Source organism: Psittacula echo (genome assembly GCF_963264785.1).
Source record: "Psittacula echo genome assembly, chromosome: 20".
NCBI classification, from domain to species: domain Eukaryota; kingdom Metazoa; phylum Chordata; class Aves; order Psittaciformes; family Psittacidae; genus Psittacula; species Psittacula echo.
The window spans coordinates 6,146,650-6,163,766 of NC_137756.1; the positions used below are offsets into that span (position 1 = coordinate 6,146,650).

General features: G+C 53.6%; 1 protein-coding gene across 1 annotated transcript; it reads right to left on the reverse strand.

The window, feature by feature from the left end:
• Positions 1-403: 403 nt before the first annotated feature.
• Positions 404-17,117, reverse strand: LOC308228636 (uncharacterized protein; the record flags this gene model as incomplete). The annotated part of the gene is made up of 10 exons (XM_080632025.1): positions 17,074-17,117; positions 13,923-14,110; positions 8,458-8,576; positions 6,401-6,490; positions 4,503-4,620; positions 3,605-3,726; positions 3,284-3,474; positions 2,818-2,927; positions 2,472-2,613; positions 404-2,120 (listed from the first exon to the last, which is right to left on the reverse strand). The coding sequence occupies exons 1-10, from the start codon at positions 17,112-17,114 to the stop codon at positions 404-406; spliced, it is 2,838 nt and encodes a 945-aa protein (XP_080488151.1). The 5' UTR covers positions 17,115-17,117.

Here is a 17,117-nt window from a genome sequence, read left to right on the forward strand (position 1 = left end):
AAAGCAGCAGGCCCATCTCCAAGAGGTGGCCATGAGCACATAGGCCAGCAAATAGCGTGTCCTTCCTTGGATCCTAAAGGTCTGCCATCCTCCTTGCTGGCATGGCTGCATCTCCCTGACAGACCTGTGAAAAACACAACTAAATGAGCAAACAAAACACTTCATCCTAGGCTGCCTGAAAGCTCTGCATTTCAGGCACTGGAAGACAGAATTCCTGAGGTCAGGAAGCACAGGGCACCACTCAGGTGGTGCATGGCCAGAATGCTCCCAGTTGCTGGTGGCTCTTCAAAACGTGGCTCCTAGTTCACAGTGAGGCTTCAAACCCAGGCTGCCCACAAAGGATGCTGTGCCTGCATCCCCTGGGTACCACTTCTTGCTCCATCCATGACAGCTGGGGCACCCATCAGGTCCTGCAGCCCTCACACCTCACCTTAAGCTGGACCTCACAAGCACACGGAGGTTGCCCACCCATGAAGGAGGATGCTGAAGGGAAGCCAGGACCCTGCTCAAGTGCTCCTGCACCCACCTTTGTCGGGAGAGATGCTGAGAACCTCAAAACCGAGCCTGGTAATGCTCCAGGGTGGCTTTCACAGGGGCAAGGCAAAGCAACAGGATGCTGGGGAAGGGATATCTTAGGGGTATCCCTAAGGAAGTTGCTTTCATGCCTAAAAAGGCTATTTCCATACTGGCACTCGGGCAGCACAACGTGGTCTGACAGTGTGGGACCAACACTGGACCCCAGCAGGAGGCTGCTATGTTGCGCTGGACCTGCCCCACTGCAACAAGGAGCTGCCCCAGCCTGCAGCAGCCACTGCATGGACCACTTATCCTCTTGGAACACTGCCTGCTCCCCTTCCCAGGACAAGCTGGGCTCTAAGTGGGATATATGGAGCTCTCTGGGGAAGCCCCCATCCTCTGGTGATGCTTGTGCAGGGAGAGCAGCCTCCTCCTCATGGAGATCCCCATGGGAGAACAAGGACTCATGCAAGCCCTGTGCAGGGTAAGGAGCAGGTTGGGAGGGCAGCAACCACAACCCAGCCCCTGAGAGGCTCTTGGGGCTACCAGCCGGCACAGGTTGGGACTCCAGATGGGTTCCTGCTGCTTCCAGATGTTTCGGAGCTATCCAAGCCTCTGGTTGGCAGCCTCCAGGAGAAGTGCTCTGCTCCAAAGCATAGACTGGGTTTGCCTGGACAGGGACATTGTGCCACTGGGCTGCTGGTGTGTTTGAGCGTAATGGTGGTGGGCAGTTTAAGCCCACCAGCTTGCCCCCAGGCTGGAGATCATCATTAGGAGCAGTGTTATCCATAGGAGCAGAGGTGGGAACTCCTGCTTGGAGCCCTTGTCCTGGCTTTGCCAGCTCAACGGGGGCATCCAGGACAGTGCTCCCCACCAGCCCAGCTGGGTTAGACAGAATCTGCTGCTCTGGTTGAGCAGAGCTGATGGAGACCAGAGAGACTGCAGCATCTTGGCCTTGGGCACCAGGTTCTTGGGGCTGTGCCGGGGCTTGAAACACTGAATGAGCTGCCCAGCAGTGCTGGAGATGAGCTGCAGCACCATCCTCCTCATTGCAGGGTGGGAATGCCATGCTCTTCCCAGCATCCTGCCCAAGGAGCATCTGCTCCACGTAGGATGCCACTTCAGTGCCAACCTCCTGAACTGGTGACTTCTCCTCTGCACCCAAGCTGAGCAGAGCATCCTCCAACCACTGCAGCTCTGCAGTGTCCATGTTGAGGCTCTGCAGGGCCTGGGAGATGTTTCCATCCACCTCACTCTTCTCAAAGAAGGTCTCAATAACGACCAGGAGGGAGTCACTGTCCTTGGCATCACTGACTCCTTCATCCTGGCTCAGTCCATCGAGCTCAGCAACGAGCTGAAGCACGTTATCAGCATGGGAGCTGTTTATGGATGCATCCTGCTTCATCATGGGCCCAAGAAGAGGGTTGGGGTCTACCAAGCACTGCTTTGGGTGGGAGTTCACTTGTGTCTGTGGCTCCTCCTTTGCCTGGAAGGAGTCCAGGGGCTCAGGAAGGTCATTCCTGTGTAAGATTGCTTCCCCCGTCACAAAGGTAAAAGGCAGCTGCAGGTTCCTCTTCCACAGAGTCTCCTCTCCTTCTTCATCCCTTCAGGACAGAGGGAAAAAATGATGGAAAACAGCATGAGCACCTCCTCTACAAGGGACCAGACAAAACCACCCTCCCAGCAGTGAGACAGGGGCTCACAGCCATGCCCTGGCTTTTCTAAAGCAAATGGGCTGGCTACAATGCTGCTGGTGGAGGACTGGGGCTCTGGGAAGGGCTTAGGGAAGGGCTGTGTGTCCACGGCTTATCCCAGGCAGGAATGAGAGTAGAATCATGGAATGGTTTGGGTTGGAAGGGACCTTAAAGCTCATCCAGTTCCAACCCCAACTTCTGCCTAAGGTCTAATCTAACGCTGAGAGCATTGAGGGCAGATGGAGACCCAGAGATACTCACGAGAGGACTCGCTGCTGGGCAATGATGCAGTCGGGTTTGCCCCCCTTGTACACCAGCCAGGCAGTGCCCTGCACCCACACCCAGGCACCCTTCTTGGTCAGGAGCCGGAAGACTACCACCCCGCTCTCCCCTGTCTTCATAACTAGGGCAGGGAGACAAGAGAGGAAGCAAGGACACGGTTATTGCAGAGGGATAAGGCGCCAGAGCTCGAGCATCACCTCATGCCCGTGCTACGGGGGCAATGTGGGATGCAGCCAGCGTGGCGCATCCGGTGCTGTCCGCACAGCCCCACCATAAGAACCCCCCCAAGCCCCCTCATCCCAATGTGTCTCCCCCCAACACTCACTTCTTACATGGCTCTCGGCACAGTACATCACGTCAGCGGTGTGCACAAGCCGGTACCCGGACCCAGTCATGCAGAGCTCTGTTTCCGTGTACCCCAGGACAACCGTCCCCCTGGAAATATGGGGACCAACAGGGATACACCAGGGATGGATTCCCCAGTTGCATCCCACCAGCCAGATGTGATCCCCTACCCAACAGCTTCCTACTCTGGGTACCACAACTCTCCATCCTGGGCTGAGCTCCATCCCTTCTCCCACAGAACCACCCCATGCTGGGTTTGTTGGGCTAAAACCCAGCAGCCAAGAAGTGCTGGCACCCAGTTCATCTGCTCCTCATGGTACTGGGGGACTGCCGTGGATGGACAGAAGCATCAGACACCTTGCCATGGGAGTCGGGTCAGAAGCACCCTGCTTCCATAGGCTCTGGTCTTCCATCCATTTTGCCATAGGGAAGGTGAGATGCCTTACTGGGAATCGCAGGCCACGGGAGTGAAGTCCAGCTTGTGCTTTGTATGGAAGATCAGTGTCTTGGTCTGGAGCTCCAGGATGGAGAATGGCCGAAGGACAGTTGCGATGGCGAAGAAGACAAATGGGGACCTGTCTGATGCTGACTTCTGCTGCCCAAGGAGGCGTTTCAAGCGCCCATGGAAATGCAAGGCCTTGGATGGGGTTAGAGAGCATGGGTGTGAAGTGAACAGGGTGATGGGGACTGGCTGAGCTGCCTCCCCATGGAACACCAGTGGTCCTTGGGAACACCACAGAACCATGGAGGGGTATTCCCAGCATTACCAGAAATCCCGAGGAGTTCTCCAGCAAGCAGCGGAAGCGGCAGGTGAAGCTTCTCTCCATGGAGGAGGGCTCCTTGGGGCTGGATGTGGTGCTGCATGCAGCCAACAGCTCCGTGGGAAAGGCTGGGAAACCAAAGGGAAAATGAAGCTTTCCAAGCTGTCCATACCTCAAAGCCTTCTAAAACTGTTCCTGGTGGAGACTTTGATGCCCAGATGAATCATGGAACGGTTTGTGTTGGAAGGGAGCTTAACCTCATCCAGCTCCAACCCCTGCCACAGGCAGGGACCCCTTCCACTGGAGCAGCTTGCTCCAAGCCCCTGTGTCCAACCTGGCCTTGAACACTGCCAGGGATGGGGCAGCCACAGCTTCTCTGGGCACCCTGTGCCAGCGCCTCAGCACCCTCACAGGGAAGAGCTTCTGCCTTTTCTCCAGGCTGAACTTCCCCTGTTTCAGTCTGAACCCATCACCCCTTGTCCTATCACTGCAGTCCCTGATGAAGAGTCCCTCTCCAGCATCCTTGTAGCCCCCTTTAGACACTGGAAGCTGCTCTGAGGTCTCAACGCAGCCTCTCTTCTCCAATGAATGAGCCCATGATCTCCACCAGATGGGCAGTATGTTCCCAACCTTGCCATGGGAAGGCAGAGCCCTCTTGCCCCTTCACGCAGGAGCAAGGCAACAACCTGCTCCCATTGAAATAAATAGGATTTCAAACCCTGAAAAGCAAAAAGGTTTGGGGAAAGCATCCCCATCCCTGTAACACAGCACAAACCTGTTTGCTGATAACCATGGGATGGCTGCAAGTCCCAAAGGGAAGGCTATGGGATGCTCCCTGTGCTTGGTGGCTCTAAACGCCAGCAGGAGGGTTTTCCAGCATGGAGTGGCCACGCAGAGGGATCACCCTGGCACTCACCATGCTGGCTGCTGCTGGACACTGGAGCCCTGTGCAGTTGGTGGAAGAAGGCAGCTCTGTCATCCACATGGATCAGCTCGTACACGCTCTGGTGGATGAGATCCGACTGGAATGACACGAGGAGAGTGCTTGTTGAAGAAAGGCCTGGAAGGGGTGTCTGGAGGGGGACACAGCAGGAGCCTTTCCTGCATGGATACTGAAAGCACAGGGATCGAGCATAAAGAGGTGAACACAAAGCTTTGTGTGCCTGGAGAGCAAGGACCAGGAACCTGCTGGCTACTAAGAAGGGTGGCTCAGGAAGGAAGAAAAGGGAGCAGAGAGGGGGAAAAGCCTCTGGCACTGTGGGAACAGCTCGGAGGCTTCTATAATGGAAATGGCAATGTCCAAGGAGGCGCGGCTGCTCAGGAGCATCACAGCACCCGTATCCCCAGCATCCTCTGGCCATAGCTAAACAGAGCTTTCCAGCCTGCTCCCCACAGGTTCTCCTGGTGTCCCCTAGCCCTTCCAAGGATGTCCCACACCGGCTCTGGCTCCTGACCCTTAACCACAGTCCATGGGGAATGGACTCCCAGCCTGCTCTTTGGGAAGCTTTGCTCCCCATCTTTGGGATGCACGTTGCAGCAGTGCATTTACCTAGCATGTCTTAGCCTCTAGCATCATCTCAGGACCAAATCAGACCCAGGGCCACAAGGGTTGTGGGTTGTCAGAGGGGAATGTGTTGGTGGGGTACAAACTGCAGTCTCCAGCAGCAGCACACAAGCTCCCTCTTTGCACTGCCATCCCTGGCTCTCTGCTTTGTTTCTCCCACAGGATCAACGCACAAAGTAATTCCAAGGTTGATCAAACCATTTTGACCAAACCAATCTATTTTCCTCACCCCCCAGACTTTTGCAGAGGGGTTTGGTGGTTTAAAAAGTGGGTTTGTATGGGGTTTAACTCCCAACCTGTGGCAATCTGTATCCCAGTGCAGACCACCTGCCTTAAGTGGGCCACCAGGGAAGATGCACATGCTGATGCTGGGCTGTAAAAGCTACACAGCAAAAACACCAGCAAGTCCTTACATCCGCCTCCCAACACAGCCCCCTTCTTTAAGGGCCATGCCTTGCCCATCCTAGTCCTGCACACTGTGATGGTCAGCATGGTCCTGACCACCCATGGGCAGCTCAGGCCACCTCCCTGCCCTTAGGAACATGCCAGAGCAGAGCATCCTGCTTAACCAGACACACAGGTACATTGAGAAGACCACTCCCTGCCTGGCAACTGCCTTGACTTTGAGGCATCAGCCCAAGGAACAAGGGATGGGACAAGAGGAACCGGCCTCAAGCTGCACCAGGGCAGGTTTAGATGGAGCTGAGGAACAATTCCTGCCCCAGAGGGTGCTCAGCCATTGGAACAGGCTGCCCAGGGCAGGGCTGGGGTCACCACACCAGTCCCTGCAGGTGCACCAGCACCTATGCAGGTTTGGCAGCCCCACAGCCCTGCTGTGGACTCAGTCCTTTGGCCAGCATTGGAGGTAACAGGGTGGATGTGGGCTGAGACCTGCTTGTCCTTGGCATCCCATGTAAGCCATGGTACTGACCCTGATGCCAAGATGCCCTCAGAGCACAAGTGCCCAGCAGCGTGATCCAAGACAACCCTCACACTGCTCTTCCACAGAGAGATAAGAAGCTAAAGCCTGCCATTGCTCAACTTGCATCTGTTCCTACTAAATCACAAGCACTCTTGTTGGCTTTCACAGCCCCCAAAAGACATGGGTCATGTGAAAACATACATCCAGAATGACCCAAGGGAGCTGGGAAGGAAGAATAAAGCCCTGGCATCGCTTTTAGCAGCACCTCCTCCCCAGAGCTGGACTGCATCCCTCCAGTTACAGCCATGGTACCCACCTGATGAAAGCCCAGGTAGTCCTGCACAGTAGGGGAGATGTAGAAGATACAACCATCTCCAGTCACAGCGATGACAAATCCATTGAGTGCCTGAAAGCAGAAGTTGAGCTCAGAGTTACTCTCCCCAGCTTCAATCCAACTGCTGGAAGAAGAACTTCTCCAAGTGTTTCTTCAGCATTTGGAAACAGGAAGGGACCTTCTTCATCAGCAAGATGATGGAAGCACCTTGGGATCATGCAAGACTTTAATCCTGGTAAGGTGGTGGACTTGGGGGGGGTTCTTTAGTGTTAGCATGAGCAACGATCCAAGGCAGACTGACCACTTCTAGACCCATCACTGCTATAGAAGGTATAGCTACGCCCCTCTGTGGCAAACATGGACTTCACCCTTACTGCCCAACTCAACTGCACTGAGCTGACCCCGGGGGGGACCATGGGGACATGCTGTGCCATAGAATGCTTTGGGTTGGAAGGGACCTTAAAGCTCCTCCAGCTCCAACCCCTGCCACGGGCAGGGACCTCTTCCACTGGAGCTGCTTGCTCCAAGCCCCATTCAACCTGGCCTTGAACACTGCCAGGGATGGAGAGCAGGCTGGAGAGAAGGCTCTTGCCTCCCAAGCTGCTCCTTTGGCTCTGTCCCTCCTTGCAAAGAGGAGGAGGGAGCAATCTGCTGCCACAGCTCATGCACTTGCCCATTTACAGTGACACTGAGGCTCATGGAAGCTGGCTTTATTTAGCAACTGGGATTACTTGAATGGGTGCCTGATCCTGCACAGATCCAGCTTGCAGCAGGACCCGTCCCTTCCCTTTGTGTGCTGCAGTCCCCACGGGTCCCTGACTCAGAGGCTGTTCTGCAGATGTCAGTATGTGACTAATACACTCTTCAAAGCAGAACCAACCCAGGCCATCAGGCAGCTCAGCTGGGGGATTTGTGCCCCATTAACACCTCACAAGCTCTCCAGATGCCTCCAGTTACCTAAGGGTGCCAATGCTCAACAAATTGCCATCATATTGCTCAGCTCAAGCCTCCAGAGAGCTGCTCCATCATGGGACTGGGGCAACCACAGGCTCCCCCCTGCCTATCATAGAACCATAGAATAGTTAGGGTTGGAAAGGACTTTAAGATCATCAAGTTCCAGCCCTGTTGGGTTGGAAGGCAACAAGGGCAGACTTTAAGAAGAGCCAAACACCCGTCTGCTGGTGGAAGAAGGGAGAAGGGGACTGAAGGCCCATAAAGCACAGACACATGCGGCATCAGAAAGAGCCATGGAACAGCTCAAGGTCTTGCATGGACTTGTCCTGCAGCCCCAAGGAGTGGCACACTTGGAGCTGACGTGCCCATGTGTTTATTCTGCAACCAGCCTTTCCATGTGACTTTTCCTACCTCATTTCCTTCCAGCTTCCGTTGGCAGCCCAAACAAGCAGCATTCAGCCGATTCACCAGCTCCTCTGAAGTTCACTGACAGCTGTTTCATTACACACACACACACACACTGGCCTCTCTACAAAGCAGAGCTTCCATCACCCTCTGATTCTATCCATCAGTGTCTTCCAAGATCCAGCTTTCCATCCCCAAACTAAACCATCTTCCATCCCAGGAGCTCACCCTAAGGAGTTCATGCAATGCCTCAGGTAGAGCAAAACACTCCTGGTGGATGTTTTACCCTTCTGCTGTCACCCTTCTCCTCTTGGCATTGACTGGAACACAAGAAACCCATCCCCTCAGACACTAACCAGGGATCAATCCCTACATTGCTGCACGATAGGGCACAATCCACCACCCCAAGCCCTGCTCTGTTACAGATGCAGTTTATGGGACAAATGCACTGAAAAGGGGCATCAGACTGTGTGGGGTGAGAAGAGTGGGTCCAGGGCCCCATCCCAGCCAGGCAGTGTCACTGCTCCCTGCCCCAAGGTGCTCAGTGCCTATGGAATAGCAGCAAAGGTAAAGCAGGGTCTCCTTTTGCTGATGGGACCACACGCTCCATTGCATGGGACCGTGGCTGGGTGGCAGGAGCCAAGGGAAGAGCCCACACAGCCCAAGCTACAGCACAGTACCTGGAGCAGCAGTTCCCCCTCATGAAACAGCTCCCTGTTGACCTGTGGGTCCATCCATCTGCTCCCTCCAGGGATGCTGGGATGCTCCAGCACATAGTCACCAACATCCATAGCTGTGGCTGCAGGTAAGAGGGCAAGTAATGAGCACGGAAGGGGTAAAGTGGGAGCCTCTCCCTCCTCCTCCCAGCCTCAGGGCTACTCATGCATGGCTGCACCACTGCACACGGATGCAGCCTGCAGGAGGATGGGAGCAGTAGGGACTGGAGCAGAGCCCCTTTATAGAGACATAGAGAGACATGCCCAACTTGCCCAATGCTTCCTTCAAGGAATTATCATCCCATTGCTAGGAAACCTCGTTTGTGCCAAGGTCTGAGCAGAGATGCAAAGGACAGGAGGGAGGAAACACCACCCAACACAGCAAGAAGCCTCCAGGTTAGAGCCTGGAAGAGCTAAGTTGGCTTCAAGCCACCCCAGTGCCATGACGTCTTCTTTCCTGCCCTCCATGGGTGACAAAAGACAGTGGAAAACATTCCCAAAGCATCCGAGATTACACCAAAGCACCCACACTTCTTCCTCCTGCCTTTGGCTGCTCGGAAGCAGATCAGAGGGTTGGTGGCCACAACATTCCCAATGAGACACTGAGCAGCTCTTGGCTCCCATTGGCAGGACTTCCCCATGCTGCCTTGCATGTTCTCACTGGATGCCTTCAAGGCAACAGCCATGGTTAGAGGACCTCAAGCATCACAGGACACCCAGAACTGGTTGTTCAGGGAACAGGGAATAGGAATGAGGACAGCAGCTCCCCAGGGATATCCCCATCACGGTACTTCCTCAGCTGGGGAATTCTCATTGAGCAAACTCAATCCAAACTCAGCTTCCAGCAAAACTTAAGGCATGGCTTTGTCCCACCTCAACCAAAACCACACAGGATAAGGCTCAAAGCCGCTCTCACATCGGAATCACCCCACTGCTGCAAGCTTCTGCAGCAACCCAGTGTTGGCCAGAGCTCACCGTTGGCCCTGGCTTTCCGATGGTGCTGCATGGCCTTGGCTGGATCCAGAGGGAAAAGGTCTTTGCAATCGGGAGAAGTGGTGGGAAATGAGGAACAAGCACAAACTATCCCAAGTCTGACCAGGCAGTTGAGTTTTAACATGGCAGAAGCTCTCACCTCCCCACTGAACAGCCTTCAGGCTTTGTTGGTCTATTTCCCAACCCCAATAGCCCAGGGTTCAAAGCCAAAGTAAACCCAAACCTAACCAGGTTTCACCTGAAACTTCTGGAATGAGGCGTTCTGCTCTTCAAACCATCACCAGGCATGTTTGTATTAAAACTAGCCTGAGGGCAAAACATTGCTCAGATCTATTGACGCGTGGAGACTGAGTGCCAGCAAGCCCACAGGCTCCTGGAGCTGCCAGCAGCCGGGCACAGAGTTAAAGACACTTAGCTGGAGGTCTTGCATAAGGTGCCACAGAGGAGCAGCGGAGAGGATGCTCTGAGCCCATTAAGCAGAATTAGCCTCAATCTCCATCTCTGATAGAACTGGGCTACTTCATAGAATCATGGAATGGTTTGGGTTGGAAGGGACCTTAAAGCCCACCCAGTTCCAACCCCCTGCCATGGGCAGGGACACCTTCCACTAGAGCAGGATGCTCCGAGCCGTGTTCAACCTCATCTCAATCTCTCCTCTGGCAGGTTAAAGCCATTCCCCTTGTCCAGGTGGTCACTTCATCAGGAACCTGCATTGCGTCCCACACGAGCTCCCATTCCCCCTACACAGACGCTTCCCAAATCAGCAAGAGGAGGATCAGCCCATCCAGGCAATGAGAGACCTTTGGGAAAGGCCGGGAAAGAGAAGGATCAGGGCTAGGAAAGTGATCTCTGTGCTCAGCTTATCCATCAGCCAGGGAAAGGCACAGCAAAAGGCAGGTTTGAGGCACTCACCCAGCAAAAAGCCTCCTTGTACCATTGCCCAGCAAGCCGCAAGACAAACATCCAAAGCCCATCTGGACCATGGGTATGGCTTCAATTTGCGCATGATGGAGCAGAATGGTTTCAACATGAAACAGCAGTCCTGTCTTCAAACCCTGGACTCTTCGGGAGGGCTGACTCCTCTCCAAAGCGTTGCAATGAGATAAGATGACAGGGGGATACAAAAGGAAACCAAGCTCTTCCAACACTAAGCTCCAAAAGGGCAGAGAGCATTTTGCAAGGATGCACATCCTGGAGGCACATGGTCTCCAGCTCTCTCCCAGTGTCCATCAGGAGCTTTTTTGCAGGGAGAGCTGCTCTGGGCTGATAGGATCCAACAGCAAACACCTATTTGCTATATGACACTTCCCAGTAGAATGACTGCTTCCAGTTCTCCCACCAATCTTCGCAAGGGGCTTTTCATCTTCCATCAGGGACGCCCCCATTCCCTCCTCTCAAACACAGAGTGGTCCAATTCCTGAGCTAGGAAACCCTACAGACTGTATCTCCCATGGGACACACTATGATGGCCTGGCTTGGGGAGAAAGCCTGGAGCACAGGGAAAGGGTAGGAAAGCCAAAGAGATGGTGTCTTAACAACTGCTTTGCCATCAAGCATCACTGCACAGGGGTTACCAGGTTCTTAAGTGCAGGGCACGTCTCGTAATGGTGCTTCTAAGCATTGGTGGTGCAGAGCAGCTGTGTTCACATCCAGCCCAGAGGCCAAGGAGATGCTCACACGTCCCTTTCCCACCAGGATACACAAAATACCCTTACTTCCATCATTAATCCAACACGTGGGGCCTGGCCTTGTTCTTGCAGAGGGGTACAGAGACTTTTTGCCTTGAAAAGGGAAAACCAAAGTTTTTAAAGGGCAGAATAAAGCCCCCACCGTGGATAACCTCATGGGAGGGAGAGACCATGCCTGAAACATTCCCCATTCACTTGAGAAGTTATTGGTCTCTGGGGGGGTTTCACCAGCACATAAATCCACACACACCAGGAACGATCACTCCATGAGAGCCCATCACAGGGTGATGGGCTTGGAGCCTCCTTCCCCTCCTGCTCCCTCCCCAACACAGCCGGGTGAAGGTGATGCAGGGAGCATCTCCAGGATGCGCTGACACTGCAGAGTGGAGCTTGGTCAAGACGGTGCCAGCATTACCAGGAACAGGGAGGTCCGAGGGTTCTCCATCCCAGCTTTGTGGTCATAGAATCCCAGCCAGGACCCAAGAGATGCCTGGAAAGAGCAACTCTTCATCAACATGGCAGCAATTCAAGTTGCCTGGAGACAAGGCAATGGGCTTGAGCTGCTGACAGAGAGAGGTTGAGGCAGCAGAGGACAGGGATGCTCAGGCAATGTCGTGCTCTCCTGCTGCAGGAATGAAGCCTGCACAAAGCAGAAAGCACAGCACAAGGGCTTCCACCATCTCCCCTTGAAACCTCTGATGTGCTACACCAGGAACAGGCTGCAGATGATACAGGTTTCATCAGGCAGGGCTTGAGGCTGACCTTGATGAATCGAAGGGATGATGTGAAGTCAAACAAGATGAGCTTCAAGGGAGAGATGCAGGCAAAGAGAGTGGAATGAGCTGGGAATCACAGGCACCGTGGCCAAATGGGAGTAATTGGCCTAGCAAGAAGGGGCAAGGGGTGAACTTGAACTTGCCACTCCACATGAAGTCATTCAGTGGTGATTGCTTTTCCATAGCAGCTCTCATGCTGGGAAGCACATGCTGAGCACATCCCAGGGGGCATCGCATGGATCCCAGCTGGAAAGCTTGGCATAAAGGTCTCCTCTTGGCAACCAGCAACCCCAGCAGGAAAAGGTCCTGGAAGAGTCCCAAGGGGCTTTGTATGGGGCAAAGTTAAGGCAGCCAAGTTTATTCAGTCTTGGAATAGGATGCAATAGGATGCCTGTAAGTGTGCTGATGGCTTCCTGCCCTCCATACGCTGTGCCTTTATCAGGGCCCATCCATCACCCATGTCATCAAGCCCAAGGCATTGGAGATGAAACCTGTCCATATCTCCATGCCAGACATCCCCAGCCCTCAAGCACTGCTCTGCAGCAGCATTTAAGCCACTGCTGATAAGCAGGTTCTAAAAGCACCTCCTGGCTATGTTGCAGGCTTCATCTGCACTGCAGCATGCAGTTGGTGCCACGCTCTGCACTCCCCTTTTTCCCCCTTCAGCACCAGAGATGTGCTGGGTGATGAAGAACCTGGTCCTATCAGTTAAAGAGCACATCAAGGTGCCTCTTCCTGCTCCATGGCATCCTTTGGGATCCTGCTCCCTGGAAGGACCTCCTGGGCCTCCTGACCTAGGCACAGTCACCCGGTACCAGCACAACCTTCAAGCAGGCAGGAACTCCAATGATGTGCCAGAGGTAAAACCTTGACCAGGGCTGAAATAAGACTGGATTCAGCTGCACTTAGACTCCTAGTCTGAACCTCATGACTCAACAGGAGGGTCTCCCTTATTCCTTTGTACCTTCTTTGGGTAGATCTGAGGCAGAAGGTCTTCCCTGTGAGGGTGGTGAGGTTATTCTATGATTCTATTTCTGCACATATTATTTCAACTCAACTCTGTATAGATCACTTTAACCCAATCCTGGATATATCATCAGCAATTCAGACACGATCTCTTTTTGTACGGAATAGAGTGGACCTTGCCATTGAATGCTGTTGACTCACACATTTACAGGTTTCTATTAAAATTACTATATTAATGTCTCAGAGTGATTCTTTAAGTGATGCTAAACACTCAGTTTCATGACATGAGCAAAAGAGCAGTGTCGAGCCACAATCCTGCTGTGGTACCAGGGTCTCCACAGTTAGCAGGGAGGCAAACCTAAGGATCTCAGTTCTCCAGGCGTATCAGCTCAATGCTCCACCCCACAGAAATTAACTGGGATCTCTGGGCATGAAGCATCACCCTCCATCTCCTGGAAACCCTCATTAGAGAAGTAGAATAGACATCACCATAGCCAAGCCCAGCAGGACAAGGGTGGCAAGTAGAGCAGTGAGCTACCAACATGACACACACCCCTTGTCCTGTCCCAAGCCCCTCTCCAGGTTTCCTGTAGCCTCTTCAGGCACTGGAGCTGCTCTAAGGTCTCCCCTTAAGGAGCCTTCTCTTGTCCAGGTTGAGCCAGCCCAGCTCTTTCAGTCTCTTGGCCTGTTTCAGCCTAATTCGTGTAGCTATAAATCACGGTTCCAGCTAAATGAGGAAGATGTTGCTGCTCAACACAGTTTTACCTATTGGCCCTATTTTCACCACAGGCTGATGGGAGCAGGACACAGGAAGCACTTTGGGCATAAAGGAGCAGAACAGTTGCTCATGAGAAGTAGACGAAGAAGCTGCCAGATCCCCAACTCCTACCTGCAGGAGACACAACTTCCCATCCCCAAACAAGCATGGCTCGGGGTGAGATGCGAGCTGCTCAGTGGGGATTGACCCCAGGGGCTTTGTCCCCCTTCACAACCCATGGACACTCACCCAACAAGTAGCTCTTGACCTTCAGGTACCCAACAGCCAGGCGTAGAATGGAGAGCTTGTCGAGCCTGGCGCGCACATCCTCAGGGAAGGGCAGCAATCCAGCCAGCTTGCTCAGCTCCTGGTTGAGCCGGTCCCGGTGCCGCTTGGAAGGGTTGGACTTCACACCCTCGATGGGTGGTGGTTTGGGGCTGGAAGAGGCAAAGGAGGGGTTAATCCAAGCGGGCCTGTCCCACCAGGCTCATTCCAGACTCGTGTTGGCTTTAGAGCGGCCACTACAGTGAAACATTAGGAAGCCAAGGTGAAGCCGCGTGGCAGCAAAAGGCAATGGCTGGAAGAGGAATGGCCACCCCAGCAGGCCCCCCTGTAGAGCTGTGGGTGTGATGTTGCTTAGTTGTAGTGTTGGGTGATGCTCAGATGGGCACCTCCATGTGCAATACAACTGACATACTACAGCCTTGCTCCCACCACCGAGCCCTAGCAGGGAAAGGGACACCGAGGGCAGAGACCCACGAGGCCTCAGAGCATCTCTTGGCACTCTGGTTAAGACTTTTCCACCCCCCCTCTGCTCTGTCCTTCCTCTTCTTCTTCCTCATCCCATACACCCTTCCCACACAGCAGGTCTCTCCATGGCCATGTTCCCCATGCTCACACACCAGGTCCTCACCACAGAGGCAGGGTCCTCACGAGCAGCTCTTAAGCAGCCATGGGGACCTGCCTCCATCAGCTGCAGTTATTTCACACACTACAATTGAAGCTCCAGCCACAGGAGGAAGAGGTTAGTTAATAACCTTACGATGAGTCTTGGGTGTCACCTTGTCTCCTTTGGTTGTTAATGCCAGCTTGGCTTCTGTAGCTTGAAGCAAAACCCTTCAGGCTCTCCTTTCTCTCTGTATATTTGGTTCAAGTGCATCCCCTAACGTACAACTCATTGCCTTGATGTAATTCCTCTAACCACAACCTCCCTCTCCGCAAGCATCTTTGCTTCCTAAAGTAGCTTCAGATAACAGGGTCTGCCAGTGTTTAGCAGCAATTTAAGCTCTCCCTTCTACTCCCATCCTCAAATCTTGCCTAGCAGGACTGCTCCCATGTGTGACAAGGGAGGAAATGAGCATTAAATGAGGTGCCTGCTTTGCTGAGAGCTACCAAATGGGCTTCCTAAGCATGAATGGAGAATCAGAGCATTGCTCCAGGAAAGCTCAACCTTGCTGGTTTCTAACATAAGCATCAGAAGGGATATACCCTGCTTTCCAGAGGGGCTGGGTACAACTCATCACCAAACTTGTCCCTGTGAGCTGGGCAAAACACACTGGCATCAGTGCCTTTATTAACCAGTGGCCTTGTTGAACTCTATGAGGTTCTCATGGTCCCACCACTCCAGCACATTCAGGTCCCTTTGGATCCCATCCCTTCCCTCCAGCGTGTCACTGCACCACACAGCTCAGTGCCATCAGCAAACTTGCTGATTGTGCCTCCATCAGTGCTGGTCCCAACAGCAATCCCTGAGGAACACCACTCCAGGGTGTCTTTTATGTGTGCTGGTGCTCTAACGCAGCACAGCCTTAAGACATGGATACGGCACAAAGCTCAGCGTGGCTGTGCCATGGAGAAGCTGTTCGGACAAGCCCTGTGCCTTCAGGCTGTTGCAGAGACATAGGGAAAGCTCCACTCCTGGTAGGGCAAAGGCTGTGCCACTGCTGCACAGTTGCTTTCCATCAGCTGCCCTTTGAACTGGCAACACAGCAGGAAGCTGATCACTTAGGCAAGTACATAGTGACATTAACCATTAACAGAGATGAGGTTGCCCCAGCTGATATATTGCCTCCTAAGTACTATTAATTAGCTTTGAACAAGTAACAAGCTCTGAGCAAACAGCAAAGGGATCAAAGGGATCAGAGCATCCCCCAAGCCCCCATCCTTCCCTCCTCAACCAGCTGGCTGCAGATCCCATCATCCCAGCCCTACTCGGATCTCAGCAGGACCCTGCTGCAAGATGTGCCCAGGCACAGAGGAAAAGAATCAGTTCTGATTCCCATGTTGGCCCTGCAGTATCAGGGATCAAGGTCCCTTCTGATGCAAAAAGACACCTTCTCCAGCATGCTGCGCCACACAGATCCAGCCCAATCCCTCAGTCTGGCCTCACCACAGGGCTAAAACACTGCTTCAAATTAAGCAGGAGAAAGCTTGAGGCAGAGCAACAACCCTTTGCATTCACACACTTCAAGACTCCCTAATAAACACTCAAGAGAGGTTTGTAATGGTGATGCTCACTACTTTATCCCAGCCTTGGGTTCAGCCTATCTGCCTCCAAGAAATACATATCATAGACTGATTTGGGTTGAAGGGACCTTAAAGCTCATCCAGCTCCAACCCCCTGCCACGGGCAGGGACCCCTTCCACTGGAGCAGCTTGCTCCAAGCCCCTGTGTCCAACCTGGCCTTGAACACTGCCAGGGATGGGGCAGCCACAGCTTCTCTGGGCACCCTGTGCCAGCGCCTCAGCACCCTCACAGGGAAGAGCTTCTGCCTAAGAGCTCATCTCAATCTCCCCATATTGACACCTTCATGCCCTATCCACCCTATAAACTGAGGTAACCAGGCTGACAAGAAATCAGAGCAGGTATGTGGAAGGCACGAGGAATCCCAAAGCCAGGAAACTCCAGCAACACATCCGAGTGTGTTGAGCAACAGCTACTGAGCAGCATGCAAAGTAACCATTAAACAACAGGGATCTTTATGTAAGGAGGAATCAGTGTGCATTTGACTTACACGGGCACTGAAACAGAAGCCAACCTCCACCTCAAACTCTCCGACAAGCTTTCCCAAAGGAACACTGGGCATCCAGGACAATCACCACCGGGATCTTTACTTCTCCACCAGCATGCATGCCAGAGCCTACAGAGCATCAGCTCCAATTAACCCTCATTAAAACACAGCAGCCCAAGCACGCTGCCGCCCTATCTCTTCTTCAACGCTCCCATCACACCGCAGCTTCACACAGCTCCACCGTAACCAGTTCGCTTCTCACGGACCAGTTTTCACTTCTCCCTACCCCGGTCCCGCACAACGCATCCCTCATTCCCCCGCATTCCCATCGCCCATAGAGGGAACCAGGGGCAAACCCCCCCCCGAGCACCGACCCGAGCTGCACCTACCGCTTCGGCACCGGCTTCTTCCTCTTCCTCCCCGCGTACATCCC